Below are 17,552 nucleotides of genomic sequence, written 5' to 3'. Positions count from 1 at the left end.
TTGCTAACAAAAAAAAAATGATAGAGTTCTCCTCAGTGTCCCTTTAACGTTCATGTGTCGGTACGGTACGGTGGAGCAAAGTAATGTTCAACAGTCTAGCAAGGGAACAGCAGTTCACAATTGGAAGCGATGTTCTGGAAGTGGTAAAGGAATACGTCTACTTAGGGCAGATATCTGACAGATGATCCGGATCATGAGGGGGAAATAACTAGAAGGATAAAAATGGGGTGGAGCGCATATGGCAGGTTCTCTCAGATCATGAATGGCAGGTTACCAATATCCCTCAACAGAAAAGTGTACAACAGCTGTATCATACGGCTACTCACGGGGCAGAAGCGTGGAGGCTAACGAAAAGGGTACAGCTTAAGTTAAGGACAACGCAGCGAGTCACGGAAAGAAAAATGACAGGTGTAACGTTAAGAGATCGGAAGCGGGCAGAGTGGGTGAGGGAACAAACACGGGTTAATGACATCCTAGTCGAAATCAAGAGAAAGAAATGGGCTTGGGCAGGGCATGATGCGAAGACAAAATAACCGCTGGGCCTTAAGGGTAACGGAGTGGATTTCAAGAGAAAGTAAGCGTAGCAGGGGGCGGCAGAAGGTTAGGTGGGCGGATGAGATTAAGAAGTTTGCAGGCATAGGGTGGGCGCAGCTGGCAAAGGACAGGGTTAATTGAAGAGACATGGGAGACGCCTTTGCCCTGCAGCGGGTGTAGTCAGGCTGATGATGATGATGATGAAGGTGGAGCAGTTGCCGGCAGAATCGGCAAGGCTAATCTCACCTGTACCTTGCAGCAACCTCAACTGAACGGGCCTCCTGGATACCATGTACAGTCATCAAATTCATGCGCGTGAACCGACGTGAACACAGCAGCGCGTGCCCGATAGCCTGTAACAATGCTTGTGGCGATACACGGCAACCACTTTTTGAAAAAAAGCGCCGTTTCTAAGAAGCTGTCAACGCCGCAAGACACTTTCTACCATGTTTTCGAAAAACTCCCGCCGCGTATCACCACAAGTAGCCTGCAGTGGGTGTAGTCTGGCTGATGATGAGCCTGCTAGGCTATCTGTCACGCGCTCCCGTGTTCACGTTCATAAACTTTATGACTGTGCATGCAGCCAACAAGTGAACGAGAGAGTATTTCGGTACGGTATATTAACAAACTGTTATTTATACCATTAGGTTAAGCGCTGGGAAAGAGTTCCCTCAAAAAAATTCAAGGTAATGCGAAAACATTTCTGCTTGCATTATGGCGCCATCTGGTGAGCCAGCGTCGTACATTCCGAGGACGGTTTTCAGTGGGTCCTGCATGGCGGCGCTACGAATAATAATAATAATTGGTTTGGGGGAAAGGAAATGGCGCAGTATCTGTCTCATATATCGTTGGACACCTGAACCGCGCCGTAAGGGAAGGAATAAAGGGGGAGTGAAAGAAGAAAGGAAGAGAGAGGTGCCGTAGTGGAGGGCTCTGGAATAATTTCGACCACCTGGGGATCTTTAACGTGGTCGAAATTATTCCGGAGCCCTCCACTACGGCACCTCTCTCTTCCTTTCTTCTTTCACTCCCCCCTTGCAAGAATAAATTTACCGGAAACGTAATTTTGTACTCGGCGGTTAATTGCGACATCTGTAATTTATATGCTCATAATTACTCATGTACGCTTCAAAGATCACTCCGCATTCCCTAGACCAGCCTTTATTCCGTGGGGACATTGCCGCACGACGTCCCTATTGGTTTGCTTTCGCGCGATGCACCCTCTCTGGTTAACTACTTTAACTTGTTATTAAGGGAGCGCGCCGGCATCGCAGCAACACGAGCGCCACGGACGGCGTGATTGCTGAGCGCGCGGGGGAGACGAATCGCTCCTCGGCTGGGGATCTCGTCGCGTACGGACGTTCCGGCGCGGCGCTCTGCTCTTCGCCAGCAGGGCGAAGCCTCGTGGGGGAGAACGTTCTCCCGCATCTCGTCCCATCCGGCTGTGGAGTATCTCCCCTGCCGTAGAGTGGGCGAACAATCGCTCGTAACCTTGCTGGTGAGTCGAACGACCTCGGTTCCTCAGCGTATTTTGTTGCTAGCTGGCGTCATTGTTGATGTAGCAATAAATGTCTGTTGGTGTCAGCAAGTGTGTCGTTCCTTTGTTTCCCTCAGAGCAAGGCCCGCCGTGGTCTGCGTGCGCTCGGTAGCGTCCGCGACCACGGGATGCGGTCTGTTTCAGCCGCGATTAAACGGGGAAAAAGTAATATCCCCACTATTAAAAACCCCAGAAATCATATACTAACGTAGAACCGTCGTGGCGCAGTGGAATAGTCCCCTTCTCGCAGGCCGCAAGCCCGGGTTCGATTCCCGTCCAGACCTTAATTTTCCTTTAGTTTTCTTCATTGACAGTTCGTGCCTTTTTTGGATTATGGATTGTTTATGGATTCGTGAAAGCGTGGCACATCCTGTTGACGCCTCTCATGAGCCAAGAAAGGCCTTCGCCTTAAAGTCTACCGCCGTGAGACTAGAGGACGTCAGATGCTGTTCTAACGCTCGTTTACAGGCACACTGTCACAATAAAAAAAAGAATGCCTGACCCTCACGGGGCGCAAAAAATGCTGAATTCCTTGTCGAAGCGCAAGCAGGGCTTCGGTTCCTTTTTTGCAGCCTGTCACTCCGCACCAGCATGTCGCGGCACTCAAGCAGAGCCAGTCAGTGCAGAATGCAAGGACAGCGACTCACCCAGGCCGTCCGACTCGAACATGACCGACTCGTTGACGCCGAACTTGCGACACCATCTCAGGAAATTGTCTACGTTGTCCCGGGCGAAGAATGTGCCGGACTTGGCGTTCTCCCAGCACTTGAACTCGAAGCTCGGGACCACCTGCAACACAGAAAGCGGACGCCGAAGACTTGAGACACGATAGCCCTATGCCAGGAAAAAGAAAAAAGAAACAATCCTCTGGTCAAAAACCAGAGCGGTGAGCACTTTACTAAAGTATATTATGAGCGGTGAGCCCTTTATTAAAGTATATTATATACAGCTGGTCATGTGTCAAATGGCTGCTGGTCTGTGTAGTTCCTGTACTTATCATACAATGTTGTGGGCGAGTAACTGCAGCCACTGTTTTCGCTTCAAAATCATGGTTGCGTCCATGAATGCGTGAATTTCGGTGCTGAGTTGTTAGTGACGTTTCTGTGATCCTCCATCCAAGTGCGCGTTATCAAGTGACAATTGCTTTCTATAAATTTATGTGCTGTTGAATGAATAAAGGTAGCTTTTACTCGGCGCTTATCCACGTCGTCCGTGTTCCCTGTCCCTAAACGCTTATCGCCCCGGACCATAGCCTGATACAACTCAAGAACACCGAGGCAGATGCCACTCAAAGGAAGCCCTCCAGTCAATGGCGTCGACCCGATTTTCGAGACGCCGCGGTTAATCTGATTAAGCCGTGATGATTCCCTATTAATCTGCCACTCCATGCGATTTCACGCACCAGGTACAAAGGGAACGGTCAAGGGGAGGGGAGAATCGGTCAACGCCGTTGGCTCTTTGAGGGGCATCTGCCGCTTAGATCTTGAGTTTTAACCGACTATTGGGGCTTTGACAATGAAAGTTTTTCACCACCACCACCAATACGCCTTGCGCAGCAGCGCCAAGAAGAGCGCTGTAGTATACGGCCGCGACATCCTACGACGCCGAAGGACTCTACCCTGGGTGAAAGGCCCCCACAACACCATCTCCGCAAAATGAATGAACAAGCAGGAGAGGCGCCCCGAGAAAAGTTGTACGGGAATAGACAGAAGCGACAGCCCAGAAGGACGCGGGTGCCCGCGTTCAGCCCGGAGGCGTTTATATTTATCCCCCGGAGCGCGCGTTCGCCAGCGCTGAAAGCAAAGACGTAACGCTCAGCCACGCAACCACGCAGTCCCGAAACAGCAACGCAGCGACAACGCGCCGCTGAAGAACGAAGAGAAAGGAAGTCGCCCGCAGAGACCGCGGCCGGGGTCCGCCGCGAGGAGGACCCACGCGGCCTTGTGGCGGTCGCGAGCAACGCGAAGTGACGGCGATCGGATGACGGTGCCGAGCCTCTCCCCTCCTTCACGCGGTGTGAGAGGGGGCTCTCGTACAACCCGTACAGGGCACACCCGATCGCGATGCGTATTCGGGCACACTTAAGCGGCCTTGGGTTACCCCGTCTGGCCTTGGGCTCCCCTTGGGAGTCCTTACCTCCTCCCTGTTCAATCCGTCCTTCCAGCCGGTCGATCTGTGAGAGCTGCGAGCGGGGTGCCGCTCAGAAGCGGCCTTCAATCGTATCGGAGGTCTGAACGCGACATCGAACCCGATAAGGAGCTCTGATGGCAGCTGGGCCGAAACGATCGGCCAGTCAGCAACTCGACGTAAGCTCAATGCACGGATTAGTAAACACGTATACAGACTATACTAACGCCGAAAGTTAAGAATAACAAAATGAAATACAATCAAGGAAGTGTGCAAAATGAAAAAAAAAAGGATACAAACAAGGGTTAAAGAGCCCAACCGACAAAATGGCAAAGCAGAGACGGACACATGCACAGGTTAAGTGTGATTTCTCATGCACAGACAGAAATAAAGTTTGGCGGGTAGTTCAAGCAATTTCGCGCGTGAGTATCCCGCAGAATGCTGAGCAGTCGGCGCTCGAAATTACATAAGGAAGGATATTTGCTACCTGCGTGAGTAAAGTGAAAGTACGAAAATGGCGTTAGTAATCGATTTTCTGTGGGCTACAAAAAAAAAAAGGAGTGACTCAAGCATATAGAGAAGAACTCGGCTAATGGTTATGCGGTCTCAATATCGATCATAAAATCGAAGCAAAAGTGGAGTGGACGTGAATCTCACAATGCGGGGCAAAGTTTAATGAGAGATAATTAATGCATAGGCCGACCCTGCACGTGCAGATGAAAAGAAGGTGGGCCAGTTCGTTGGACAATAAATGTTTCAGCTTTAGTGCTGAAGCGCTGAGGTGGGGGTTACACTTAGTGTTCATGTCGGCAACCGCTCCACCTTGCCTTGCACTCTAAACGATATTCTTCCGCGACTGTCACTGCAGGCCAATGTCCTGTTCACAAATTCGCGCTACGTTTGAAACACTCCCTTGAAACATTCCGAACTCCCTTTTGTCCCCGGCGCTTGCTCTTTTTGGAGAGCTAGCAAACAGAAGGGCGAAAGACGACGGTCTCGTGATTCCGAAACTGGAAGGAAAAATAGCGGTGCCACCTCAATCGCCAGGACCGCAAACGCGCCACAAACGGAGGACCCAGCGCGCGCGCGCGCCCGCGTCTCATCTAACGGATCGCCGGACGAGGCCAGCGACCCCTCTCAAGACCCCGGTGCGAATAAAAACCTCCGCGCAAACGGCACAGAGGGGAGGAGGAGGCTACGAGAAGCCTCCCGAGGAGGCACTGCTCGGAGCGGCGGCATCTGCGCCGATGCGTGAACGACACACCGCTCGGTTTGCACCTCTCTCTCTCTCTCTCTTTCTCTCGCTGCCAGCGTAGATGATGAGGGCGTAGAGGAAGAGAGGAGGATGCAGAGGAGGGGGCGAGGAAAGGGACCGAGGCGAGCTTTCTGCGTCAGTCAGACCACAACACAAACAGATGCGCGAACGACGGCATCCCCGCAATCCCCGCTTGCCCGTTTTTACACATCTTCCATCCCCCTTCTATCCTGGTGGGCTGCTTTATGGGCCCGGGCTGGGAGGAGAGTCGGTCGCCCTTCCTGGAAGTCAACTGGGGCACTCTGGAAGGGGACAGATTGGGTGAGGCCCGCGCGCTGCTGCAAACAGCGAGGGGAGCGGGTATATACAGTTGCCGCTTTCTCGTGTGCCAGCCTGCCTCTCGCCCTTCTTTTCTCCACCCTTGCTCTCGTGTTGCGTGCTTCGTCTTGTAGACACCGCGAGAGCATTCGTCGGGAGCCGCAGAAAGCCCGTCCGGCTCCCAGAGACAGACGAGATGGCGCCGCCGAGTCGGGGAGACAATGCCAAGGCTATTTCGGGATCTGAGTGAATTCCACTTCAGAATAAGCCAGCAAAAGAATGACAAAGTCAGCAGAGAAAGTCATCTTTACTGCAAAAACACGTTTCTAAGAATACAGTATCTTTGAAAGGCCACATATCAGTTTAGGAAGTGCTTGGGATTGGGCTGTTTCGAACATGATCACATGCAAGACGTGCGCTGCTTATGTTGACAAAGACAAGATATAAAGTCAACAGGAAACTCCCAGCAGAGTTTCACAAGCACTTGTTTGGTGATCATGTTTCCCTTTATTCTTGAAGACTTCATTTTTCCCATTCAATATTTATTCTGTCATTTTTGCTATCAGACTAGTGCGCATCCGTGTTGTCCTCTCAAGTTTTTTGTCACATGCTCTTGTTTACATTTCTCAACTAGGATGGGATAAGGGTTCAGTTGGTTGAGTGCAATTAACCGTTCGTGCTCTTTTTAACTCCGTCTGTCAGCATAAGTAGCGCACATCTTGCATATGACCGTTCAGGGAACGCCTCAGTCAGTGGAAGTTCGTGTAAAATCGACTGCAGAGCTAAGCGAATGTGATTCTAAAAAAAAAGAAAAACTTTTGAGCTGAGACTGAATAAAACCGGCTGTCAACCGTTGATAGCTGTACGCCAATTTGATTCGCGTCTGGACTTCCACGGATGGGTTCTTGAGGTGAAGTGTTTCCAGATTTTTTTTTTTTTCAATGTGGATGCTCAGTTGCTTTCAATCACTATTCCCGAGCACGTAGGCAAGCTTGTAGACCACGTGCCATTTTTGTACTGGTTAGCACAGCTTCCGTCGGCTATCTGTCAAATGAGAGCGCTCACTTGCGTGAAAAAAAAAAAAAAAATGCGTGGCCCGTTGCCCAAAAAGTACGGCTGAACCTAGTTCCAGACCGGTGCGGAGCAGTTCCTTTCCGGGTGAGGTTTAATTCCAATATGGTGGAAGAAACATAGGCTCGGTCGGCTTGGTTCTGGGAGAAAAAAATGTTCACTTCAGGTTTTCGGTTAGCTTTCCGGTCCGGTCAGAAACCCTTCTGCTGGCATAATCCATTTAACCATTTCGAACATTGTTGATTATGTACTCTGTATACTAGTACGTCGTTGCGTTCAGGGTATTTTTATTTGCACATTTTCATCTGCTGACTCACTCGAATTAGAATGTGACTTCTTTGTTTAATAAATCACATCCTTTTCCCTGGGGTTTCAGAGTCGCCTAAGTTACTGTTAGCATGTCGCATTTTTTGAGTGCCTTGCTTTATGGCTCTCATAAGATCTACTTTTCCTTACTGCTGAGTATGTGCATTATATCATCACAGGTAAAATACACTTTATAAAAAACCTGCAACAACTGATCGGCTTTGGATTAACAAAATAGGCAGTAGCAGGCTGTGAAATAACAATTCCATGACTGTTTCCATAAAAAAATACCCTTAAGCTGTCCACACAAGGTAGGGACAACTGTGATCACATGGGGAACACGGAGCCGACCTCATATCGCAGAATTACACAGGTTTGTACATGCGGCGAAGGCACGCAAGTTCATGATAAGCCATTAGCTGACATGCAAGATAGCAAGGTGGAAAAAAAGGTGATGCCAAGCACAGAGATTAAAGCAAGAAGATCGCTCGGGTGAATGTATTATGCACTGAAGCGCTGACTCGACGGACTTCCTTGAAGCAGCGAGCCCAACCCGGAAACGCCTATTAATAAGTCACCACAACCCTGAGTGCATCGGCTTGCAGAAATTTCGCGGTCCGAAACAGGGCCCAGCTCCACGCGTTCTCACAACACAGCGCTAATCCAGATGGCACAAGACAGCAGCCAATGTTTGGCCATTACCGTGCGTAAGCCATGAGCACACACATCGCACAAGAGTGAAGCGTTTTGTTTACGGAAGCCAGGAGAATAGATAGCCAGAACTGGTAACAATACGGGGAACGTGCACAATCTATGGAATGGCGTAATGCGGGAGCAACGTTCAGCACACTTCCGGCACGTCTTCAATCCCCCCTCTCCCTCTCAAACGGAACCTTTCCAAAAAAATACAACAAAAAAACGCACTGAAACCAATAAAGATGTTCAGAAAACATCAGGGCTACCTCCTTTTCTAAGAGATCGTTAAGACTAGGGTGCCTCGAAGCACCTTCCTTGTTAAGACCACCATCGTCGCCACCATACGGCCAGCGGGCATGGTTCATCCACAAAACAAGCTATGCATGAAAAGCTAATCGCTTACCCGCATGATGCACACGTCGCACAACGCTGAATCGCGTTGCATACAGAAGGCATGAAAATAAGAGGCAGAAGTGCGAACCATATGGGGGATGCGTATAGAAAGGAATGCGCATCCCGGAAGCAATTCGAGCAAAGACCAACACAGACTTTCGGCCCGTCTTCAATCTCTCTCTCTCTGTGTGTGTAAACCCCGAACTTTCTCCCCCATCCCCCAAAATCCGCAGAAAAAAAAAGAAACATGCAAACTAGCGGAAAATTGCCCGCCCAAGGCAACACCAGAGCAGTTTCCTTATTTAAGAGCTCGTTAAGGCCACAATCGCCGCCACCATTCGGTCAGCGGGCACGGCGCAAACACACCAAACAAGCCGAGCGCGAATAACTAATCGCTGACCCGCAAAAGTCGGCGCAAAAACCACAAAAGACAAAAATGAAAAGCCCCCTCCCCACCTCCGTGTCGGAGCCCTAACGAGACAACAACAGACGAGGTGCCGAGAAACGCTCCAGGCGAGGAGCTACGCAAGCCTCAGTTTGGAGTCCCGGCTCATCTGGAGTTCTCTTTTCCTCTCCCTCATCTGCAGCCTCTGCGGGGCTGCTGCTGCACAGAGATGCCAGACCGCGTGGCAGGAGCGAAACAGAAGAGGAAGAGGAGGGTAAGCGGGGATTCCCGTGTTTATAAACAGCCAGACGAACGAAGCGCCGCCATCTGGGAGACGCGGAAAGAGACGGGAGAGGGGGGGGGGGGGGGGGGGGGGGGGGGGGGTGGCGCGTGTCTGGCTGGCTCATCAAGCGGACGTCGCTGCGTGCATGAGGGAGCTGCCGCCAAGCAGCTGCTAGCCGGCAGCGGCTACAGCAGGATATATCGCGCAGATATCCGCGCGTGTGCAGTCCAGCTGCCGCCGTCCGTTATGGGACCGACGCGCCCCCATGTATAAAGCACCGGAAAAAGAAGCGTGAAACGGGTTCGCACCCAGGAGGAGACCCGCTCTGCGAGGCGCCGCAAATGTCGGGCACTAGGCAGGCAGGCAGGCAGCTCAAGGGAGGATGGGACTGCGCGTTCGTATGGTGCGGTAGGTGACGTCTCGGCAGGTGACGTCGCTGCACTGACGTGACCGCGTTTTTTTTTTTTTTTTAATAGCGAGAGCTGTATGATGGGGGACTTTCTCAGATGTATTGGGGGTGCCGGCGTTGTTCTGCTCCGCAGCAGAATACTGGTGTTCACTCACTAGCGGCCAGTGACAAGCGAATGGCACAGAATTTCGAAGCTCACAAAAGCCGAAACAGAATGGTCTGCATGTATGCAGTACGTTTATGTCTCCTTTCTGCTTCCATGTGTTTTTTTTTTCCGTCTTTTCTTGACTTCTGCAAAAGCTAGGCGCGCGGCCGTTCTGGCTGCAAACGCCAGCTTGTTCCCATTTCCTTTTCCAGAACCTAATGTCTGCTCCCACATTTTCCAAGCCAAATAAATACACAATGAAGGGGTCCCCGCGAAGAACAAATGAGCGGATTGTTTAGAAAATTCCTGGAGCGGAGAATTTCTTGCCGTCACGCGGCCCCCGAAAGAAAAATGAAGCAGCCGACGCCACACAGGCCTCGCGCAGTTGGACTAGGATATTTACGTCTCCCTCAAGACCAAAGAGGAAACGCAGGAGAGGAGAATGTTGAAAAGCGGCACAGAGTACGAGATTCCATGATGCCCTCACTCAATGCGTTGGAAAGCGGTTAGTTGCGGTGCAGGTAGGTACCGGTTTAAACCCTGTAACTCCAAAGTAACGAAAGCATCCAATGGAAGCTGATGTTGAAGTTGCGTTATTGATCAATTTGATCTCACCCTACCATAAGCTTGCCGTCCCGGTTAGCTCAGTTGGTAGAGCGACTGCTCTCGTGAAGCGGTGGTCCAGGGTTCGAACTTCGGACCAGGACGAATTTTTCTTTAACTGCGAAGTTTCTTCAAAAGCTGTAAAGCTTTCCCCTGTAGCCGCATGGTGGCGCTTGGGTGGATGTATATGAGTAATTACGCCCGTATTATGTATTGTCACCAGTGGTCACTTCGTTGCAGAAATGTTGAAAGAAAAAGCTAGTAGAATTCAAGATCTAAGACCTATCAAGGTGAGCATAAGTGCTCAGGCGCATACATTAAATCAGCGTAAAATTGCCAAACTAATCAGTCAATTGCCAACGCAGCAGCACGAGCATCGGAATTTTAGGCTATGAAATTTCAGGCGTAAGCTTCTGCAGCCAGCCACTTGACAACAGGAGTCCTGCACCTCTGGCAACTGGTACTATCCCCTTTCGGTTATAAACACGTTGCAAAAGGCAATTTATGCAACCATGTGAGACTTTTGGCTATCTGCGAGCATCAAACAAAACATTCACATATTTGCAGTCTCTTTTCCATGTGACACGCCGCTAATTACTGAGTTATGTCGTGAAAGATCTTAAAGAACTATTGACACCTAATTGTATTGCGTGTTTTCTTCTTTAAAATGATGCGGTAGACATTATAATACACGGATTACTGCATGGTAGTTAGCTACGACTGCTAAGTAATCTATAATTGAATTTATTCTCTCTAGCCGTTTCGCTAAAAAAACGGCAATATAACAGCTCAGACGTCCCTTTTTTGTAATGCTAGCTCTTCAAGCAGGCTTGTTCATTGTTTAAGTGCCGTAGTGAATTAAAACAACATATCAGCATTTACATCGCAGTTTTTCCGTGCCTCACGTGACATGAGGTTCAACTGCACGTCACACACATCGCTCAGCTGATGAAACCAAAACAGAGTTAAAAAAAAAATCACTTATAAACTACTTAGCCGTCGTAGCCAAAATACGACGGGGTGGTCCAAGTATACTACAGTCTAATGCATCGCATGAAAGAAATTTACAAAGAAAAAGACATGGCTATTCAGCGAAGCGAATATTCGAGCTAATAAGCCATCACGCCTAATTGCTATAAAGGCGTGTGTGTCGCATGTGGCGTGCCTTACGAGCTCACCAATAATGGGCACAGCCAGTTGCCACTCGAAACGGAATCATTCACCTTACATTACCGTTTCCACAGCTAAAACCAGCTCACGTTCCGGAACCAGTCTGCCGCTTATTATCCGCGCTAACGTCGGTTATCAGTGCGCCCCATCTGCGTGATTGGTGGGCGCAGCTCTCACCTTCACTTGTTGCATAATTTATTGTTTTTTTTTCGTTCTTTTGCTACTGAATTGTCAGTCATATTCTCGAGCTCAATGTTTTTTTTTTTGGCTTGTTTCCCACAGCAGCCTTCATTGACCATTATTCTACTGGAAAAGCAGTTTTATTCTCGATTACTGCTGCCCGAAATTATGGTTCATGGTTTATGGAGTTTTAACGTCTGAAAGCGACTTAGACTACAATAGACGCCGTAGTGGAGGGCTCCTGATAATTTCTAGGACCTGGCGTTCTTTAACGCGCACTGACATCGCACAGTACACGGGCCTCTAGCATTTCGCCTCCATCGAAATTCGACCGCCACGGCCGGGACCGCGCCCGTGTCTTTCGGGATCGAACCCTTGTCTTTCGGGTCCACAGCCGAGCGCCATAGCCACTGAGCCACCACGGAGGCTCCAGAAATTTTCGACAAGCGCATTTTTTTAACGGCGTGTTCTTTATGAATGCAATTTTTTCGCATATCGTAAGACTGCATCTTGGAAATCAAGATAACCGCAGATCCTGTTTTAGGACGCTTGTAGTTGTTTGCTAATTGCTGTCAAAAACGCACCCCACTGGTTTTCTAATGGCAGCCTTAATTGCTCGGTGGGAGCGTAAGACAAACTGTAAATGCACCGGAAGATTTGTTCATTCCCATCAGTATGTTCCTAGCAGAATCTTACAATAGCCCACAGTTGCTTCGCAAAAAAATGCGCCCCATCTGTGTTCCACTGCAGTCTCAACTGCTCGGTGCGATAGCAGAACGAACTTTAAAAGCAAGGTTTTGAACATTAAAAGCACGCTGAAGGGAGATTAGAGAGTTTTAGCTCAGCAGAGACGTGTCAGAGCAGACATATAGCGGGTTGCAGGATTCCTGCAGCGCATGCGTAGTAGCAGGCACGCGCTCCACCCAGCCTCTCGGCTATACCAGTGAACGCGCGCAGGAGGCCACTGGTAATGCAGTGTATGTCCACGGTAATACATCTCCACTATGGCAAAACTCTCCATAAACTCAACATAGCACACACACGAAGCAGATGCTGTAGCACAAAAACAGCGGGGTGTTCGACACCAAGGCAGCCTATCAAGCTTTCACTGCTGTTCACATTTACTTATATCCCGCACACAAAGAGCGCGGCTATGGGCGCGGGGCATCACACCGGAAGTCGATGTAAATAAACAGGATAAGTAAATAAACAGGTTAAAGGGCACAGCCAAGGTCGGTGGGCTGTAAACAAAAAGCGCGACCCAGTCTGGGCAAAATCGAGAAAACGCTGCCACGCGCGGCGCAGCACCCCATCAGCCGGCGCCTGAATCTGCTTTTCCTCAAACGTAAAGCACTCGCAAACTCCAGGAACAGCCTAAGACGGGGGAGAACCACGCCCGTAAAGCTGACAAGTTTCTCCTTATTTTGCTTTTATTTTTCTCTCTAACCTATGCTTTCTATCTTTAAACACGTCTTTCTTGATGCACTGCTGGACTTGCCTGCTGCGTTCGCCACACATATGCTTCCCCGGCACTGGTATTCGGCGCGTTCTGGTATCGCCGTATCGCGGCAGAGCCGGGGAGGGGGGGGGGGGGGGGGGTCTCTCTTTGGTGGTCGCTTCGAACGCCAGTACGCTTCTGTTCCGCAGAAAACGAGGCGAGGAGGGTGTCTGGAGAATTTTAGGGACTCTTTATTATATGTCCACGCTTTTCAGCTGATATCCTGTACATTTATTTTTTCTCCTCGGCAACTTTTACTCCGGCTGATATTTCTTTTTTTTTTTTCCCGGCCAGGCCTCAGCCTCTGCGTTCTGCCGCCTTCAGTGCTTCCGTTGGCGGCGCTCTGCGCGTTCTCTAGCCGGCGCGGATATCCACATATCGTCGAAGAGCAGCCATGCTCTGACGCCATCTTGATTTATAGTTTCGCGTCGCCCGAGCTTTGGGAAGCAGAACAGGCCGACTCAGTTTAGATAATGCGCGCATGCCCGTTTCTTCTTTTTCTTTCTTCAAAGCCATTAATTGCATGCAACGCGCAGTTTGTTTGCATTACACAAAGTGGAAGAGTGTAGATGCCGATGGCGGAATAAATCACGTCACGAGGATGAAAAATAGACCGCCAGCCTCGTGTCCCCTTATTTTGTCTGTTTTTTTTTCTTCGTGCTGCACGAAACTCCGAGAGGAAGAGGTAGAACCACAACGGGAGGCTATTTTGGCGGCAACGGAATGAAAACAAACAAAACAAAGTAAAAGCGCCTGCCACTCTTCGCCTGCTCTTCTACGGTCCACTGTACATGAGTTGAGGGAATTTGTGCTTAGCCTCGGTTTAGAATAATAACATTCATTTCAGTAAAAGTATCGAAGAAATCATTGCGGGTAAAGTCAACTGCTTCCGCACAATCGTAGCATCAGAAGTCTGGCCGTGCAGTCACGTTTTATTAAACGGTGATACCATTTAACTTCCGTTACTTTTACACTGGAGAGAGAAACGCCTTCTGCACCTATGCATTGGTACAAATGTTTTCCCGGTTATTAACGACCATAAACGCGTTAATTACAGATAAACCGAATGTTCAGGCTGACAAAAATGCCAGGATAAACTTCAAGGACCGCACAGGAACACGAAGTTCCATCACCGAAAAAAAAACGAACAGCAATCCATGCAAGGAAAATCACTCTCGCTGAAAAAAAAAAATGAAAACTGGTTTTTGACGAAAGGAAACGACGCAGTAACTGTAACATATCTCGATGGAGACACGAACCGCGCCAAAATGGAAGGGATAGTGAAAGGAGTGAAAGAAGAAAGGAAGAAAGAGGTGCCGCAGTGGACGGCTCCGGTGTAATTTCGACCACTTGGAGATCTTTAACGTGCACTGGCATCGCACAGCACGCGGGTGCGTTCTCCGTTTCGCCTCCATGGAAACACGGCCGGGTTCAATACCGGGAACTCCGGCTCAGTAGCCGTTGGACGATTAACAGCTGGAAGCCCCCCTTCAGCTGTAGTGAACCTAGTGCTGTGCGCGTGTGTTTTTATTACTTCATCATGAACTAATCACGCACGCAAACTGTACATATTTGTTATTGTGTAAATAGTTCTGTGCACATTACCTCTCCCCATATCCTCTCTTCCTGTCCCCTTCACCTCTTTCATTTCATTTCTCCATTCTGCCTGCTATCCTTTATTTTTGCCGCCCCAGCTTAGGCTTCAGTATCGATGGCAGATGCCGGGGCTAGCAAAAATCTTTGCCTTCCTCTTTATTACTATTTTAGTAAAAGCACTTCCTACTACTACTACTACTACTACTACTACTACTACTACTACTACTACTACTACTACTACTACTACTACTACTACTACTACTACTGCTGCTACTACTACTACTACTACTACTACTACTACTACTACTACTCAGTAGCCGAGCGGCAGAACCATGACGAAACTCCGTTCTGAAACAAACACCCAAAAAATGATCCTCGAATGGGGCGGCGGAGGAGATGGACTTCTCTCCTGGCGTTCACTGACTGGTGTTTCAATAACGTTGTTTCTCTCTCTCTCTCTCCTCGAAATATGAAAGAAAATAAAATGATAAAAGTCGATCCCGTAGTTATATGTGCTAAAAGCACTACAAATCACCGCTTCTCGTCAGAGACGCGGAAATAATCACTACAATCACTGGAAATAAAACGTGCCATTTGAAGAGTTTTCGCCCCACGAGCGACGCCGCGCTACGTTACCTCTTTCCTAGGCGGCGGTCGCTCCTCTTTTTAGTGGGAGAGGGAGAGAAAGAGAGGGGGGGCAGTAGCAGTGTAGACACTCCTCACGCTTGTTTCACCTCATTTAGCGCCGCAAAGAGCAGAACCTGGCCACCGCCGAAACGACCGCGTCTTCGTGGAAGCAGGAAGTCAGCACACACGGTTGGCAGCACGAGGCGGCGAACGAGACGGGAGCGCATCTGGCGAGCCCAATGACAGCGTGTTTGTTTCGCGCCTTTGAGGGGCGCCGCCTACTACAGCCGCGGAACACGCTATGTTTGACCGGCGCTGAGCGAAGCCAAAAGAAACGGTGTCCGCGGGGAAAATTTACGGCTACGCGTGGGTAAACTGCCACAGGTACTCGAAAGGAGACGCCGGCTATCAAGGAACTCCCCCGACAGATGGCGCCTTCGCCACTTCAGTGAACGGAATAAGTGCCCAGGGGAAGAGCGCCAAAGTTTTGCCATTCTCGTGGCTGCAAAAGCGAAACGGTAATATAGACAGTACTGCTGAAGGTGAAAAATCGTTCACGTTTACTTTTTAAGGGAAAGAAAGAGGTTTATTTACGAAGGAAGGCAGAGAGGTCGGCTTCGGTGAGAGACAGAAAATAGCTTATTTTAAGCTCAAACAAACATCAGAGTGATGGCTCTCCTGCCTGGGAATCATCACTGGCAAAGGCAGAAACAGGAACAACGAGCGATATGATGGGCGACGATCGATGGGTGCTGAAGCTGAAGGGCGAATACAGTTGAACCTCGATATAACGAAGTCTCAGGGGCCCCGCGATTTCGCCGTTATAGCCGCTGTTTCCTCAGAGCGGTACGCGACTTGCTCAAACTGTGGCATGCAAGCGGGCGTACCTGTCACTGTGTAGGGCGAGGTACTTTTATTTTATTTTCTTGGTCACCCGATACGTAACCAATTTGTCCAGCATGGCGTCTAGTGGGCCGCCCCTGTGCATTGCAGGAAACTTCAACACACGCACTGAGAGCCCACCACACCCTGAACACGAACACGCCTATATGCGAGTCAAAAAGGGAGTAAACTCACCTGTAGTGCACTCCCTTTTATGAAAGGGAGTGCGCTAGAGGGCAGTTTACTCCCTTATTACTGCTTTCTGCTTAGGAGGAACGTGGCCGAATATACATGTACACCAACCGAATACGCTAGCCTTGCCAACGCGCTCTCGTGTCTTCCGCCGCCCGCATGGGTTTCAGAGCCTAGAAATCTGGCCTTAAAGGAATAATAACGTAGTTATACAGAACAGTAAGCTCCGCTTTTTGTGTGCTGAAACTGGCAGAGGCCGCTGTAAACATGCGCAGCAACGATTTCGTTGCGAGTAACAGTTTTGGTTGGCTTCGCCGCACAGCTCACGGGCATGCGGGTCGCAACGCTTCTTCTCATGACAGCAGCGTGATGTGGAGAAGTACACGCCAAACCGAAGGCTTTTCTGGCGTCCGCGTTGTGGTGAACGGAAACTGTTTGTTAGTGGATATTTATTAATAAAGATAACAACGGAAGGAAAAGTTGTTGCTAGCCGCGGCATCTGCCATCGAAACCTGAAGCGGGAATAAAATAACAAGGAGAGGGAAAGAAAGAGGGGAAGTAACAAAGGATAGGGGCGGGGGTAGTAAGCATTATGGACAAATACAGAATAATAAACAAATGTGCAGTGCTGCGCCGCGCATCATAGAAGTACTTGATGCACGGGCGTGAAAACTGCTAAGTGGGGGGAGAAATAGACCCCTAATTTTGGTGGCATGCCCTCTCCTCTACCTTGACGCGAAAGACGCTACCACACATGAATCAAAGTGTAATTGATACTCGCTCACGAGCGCCAAACAATTTACAATCGAATCCCCTCTGTCATACTGTCTGGGTTTCGGCCCCAAAAGCCGAACGATGGCTGTGACGCCAGAGTGCTTTCGTCGCACGTGAGACATAGAAAAACGTCCATATCATGGCTGCTTCATCGTTTCAATTTACTGCAGTGCTCAAGCCAGCCTTCTTCAAGAGGCGAAATGACAACAAATGCGGATGCAGCGATTAGGTTAGTTTTTTCATGTCTCACGTGACCCGCAAGCACACGTTGACGTCACAGTCCTCATTCGGCTGCAGAAACCGAAACAGCAGAAGAAAGAAATGCGATTATAAACCATCCAGCGGTCGCAGGAGAATACCAGGTGCTAATACATGCATAAAAATGCCTCACGCACCATTAAAGACAAGAAAACACGCACCCAAAACTTACGTGCCTATGCTCCTTTAAGTTTCTTTCGTGGAAACTGTTTTACAGTTCCTTTTTTTTCTGTTTCATTTTCCGCCGCTTGGCCCTGTAAAACCACAGGGACTTCGTTGCGTCGAGCGTAGTAAGGCATTGTCAGACGGCTTT

General features: G+C 49.5%; 1 protein-coding gene across 4 annotated transcripts in view; it reads right to left on the bottom strand.

Annotated features, from left to right (window-relative positions):
* Positions 1-17,552, bottom strand: part of LOC144105465 (growth arrest-specific protein 2-like) — a 237,009-nt gene that overhangs the window by 43,072 nt on the left and 176,385 nt on the right. For all 4 annotated transcript variants that reach the window (XM_077638585.1, XM_077638587.1, XM_077638588.1 and 1 more), the window contains one exon: positions 2,719-2,860. In XM_077638585.1, coding sequence (XP_077494711.1) covers positions 2,719-2,860 — 142 coding nt within the window. The remainder of the gene's footprint in view (positions 1-2,718; positions 2,861-17,552) is intronic.

This window comes from Amblyomma americanum, chromosome 9 (assembly GCF_052857255.1).
Source record: "Amblyomma americanum isolate KBUSLIRL-KWMA chromosome 9, ASM5285725v1, whole genome shotgun sequence".
NCBI classification, from domain to species: domain Eukaryota; kingdom Metazoa; phylum Arthropoda; class Arachnida; order Ixodida; family Ixodidae; genus Amblyomma; species Amblyomma americanum.
The sequence above is the reverse complement of the archived record's forward strand: the minus strand, read 5'-3'. Positions and strand labels throughout refer to the sequence as shown.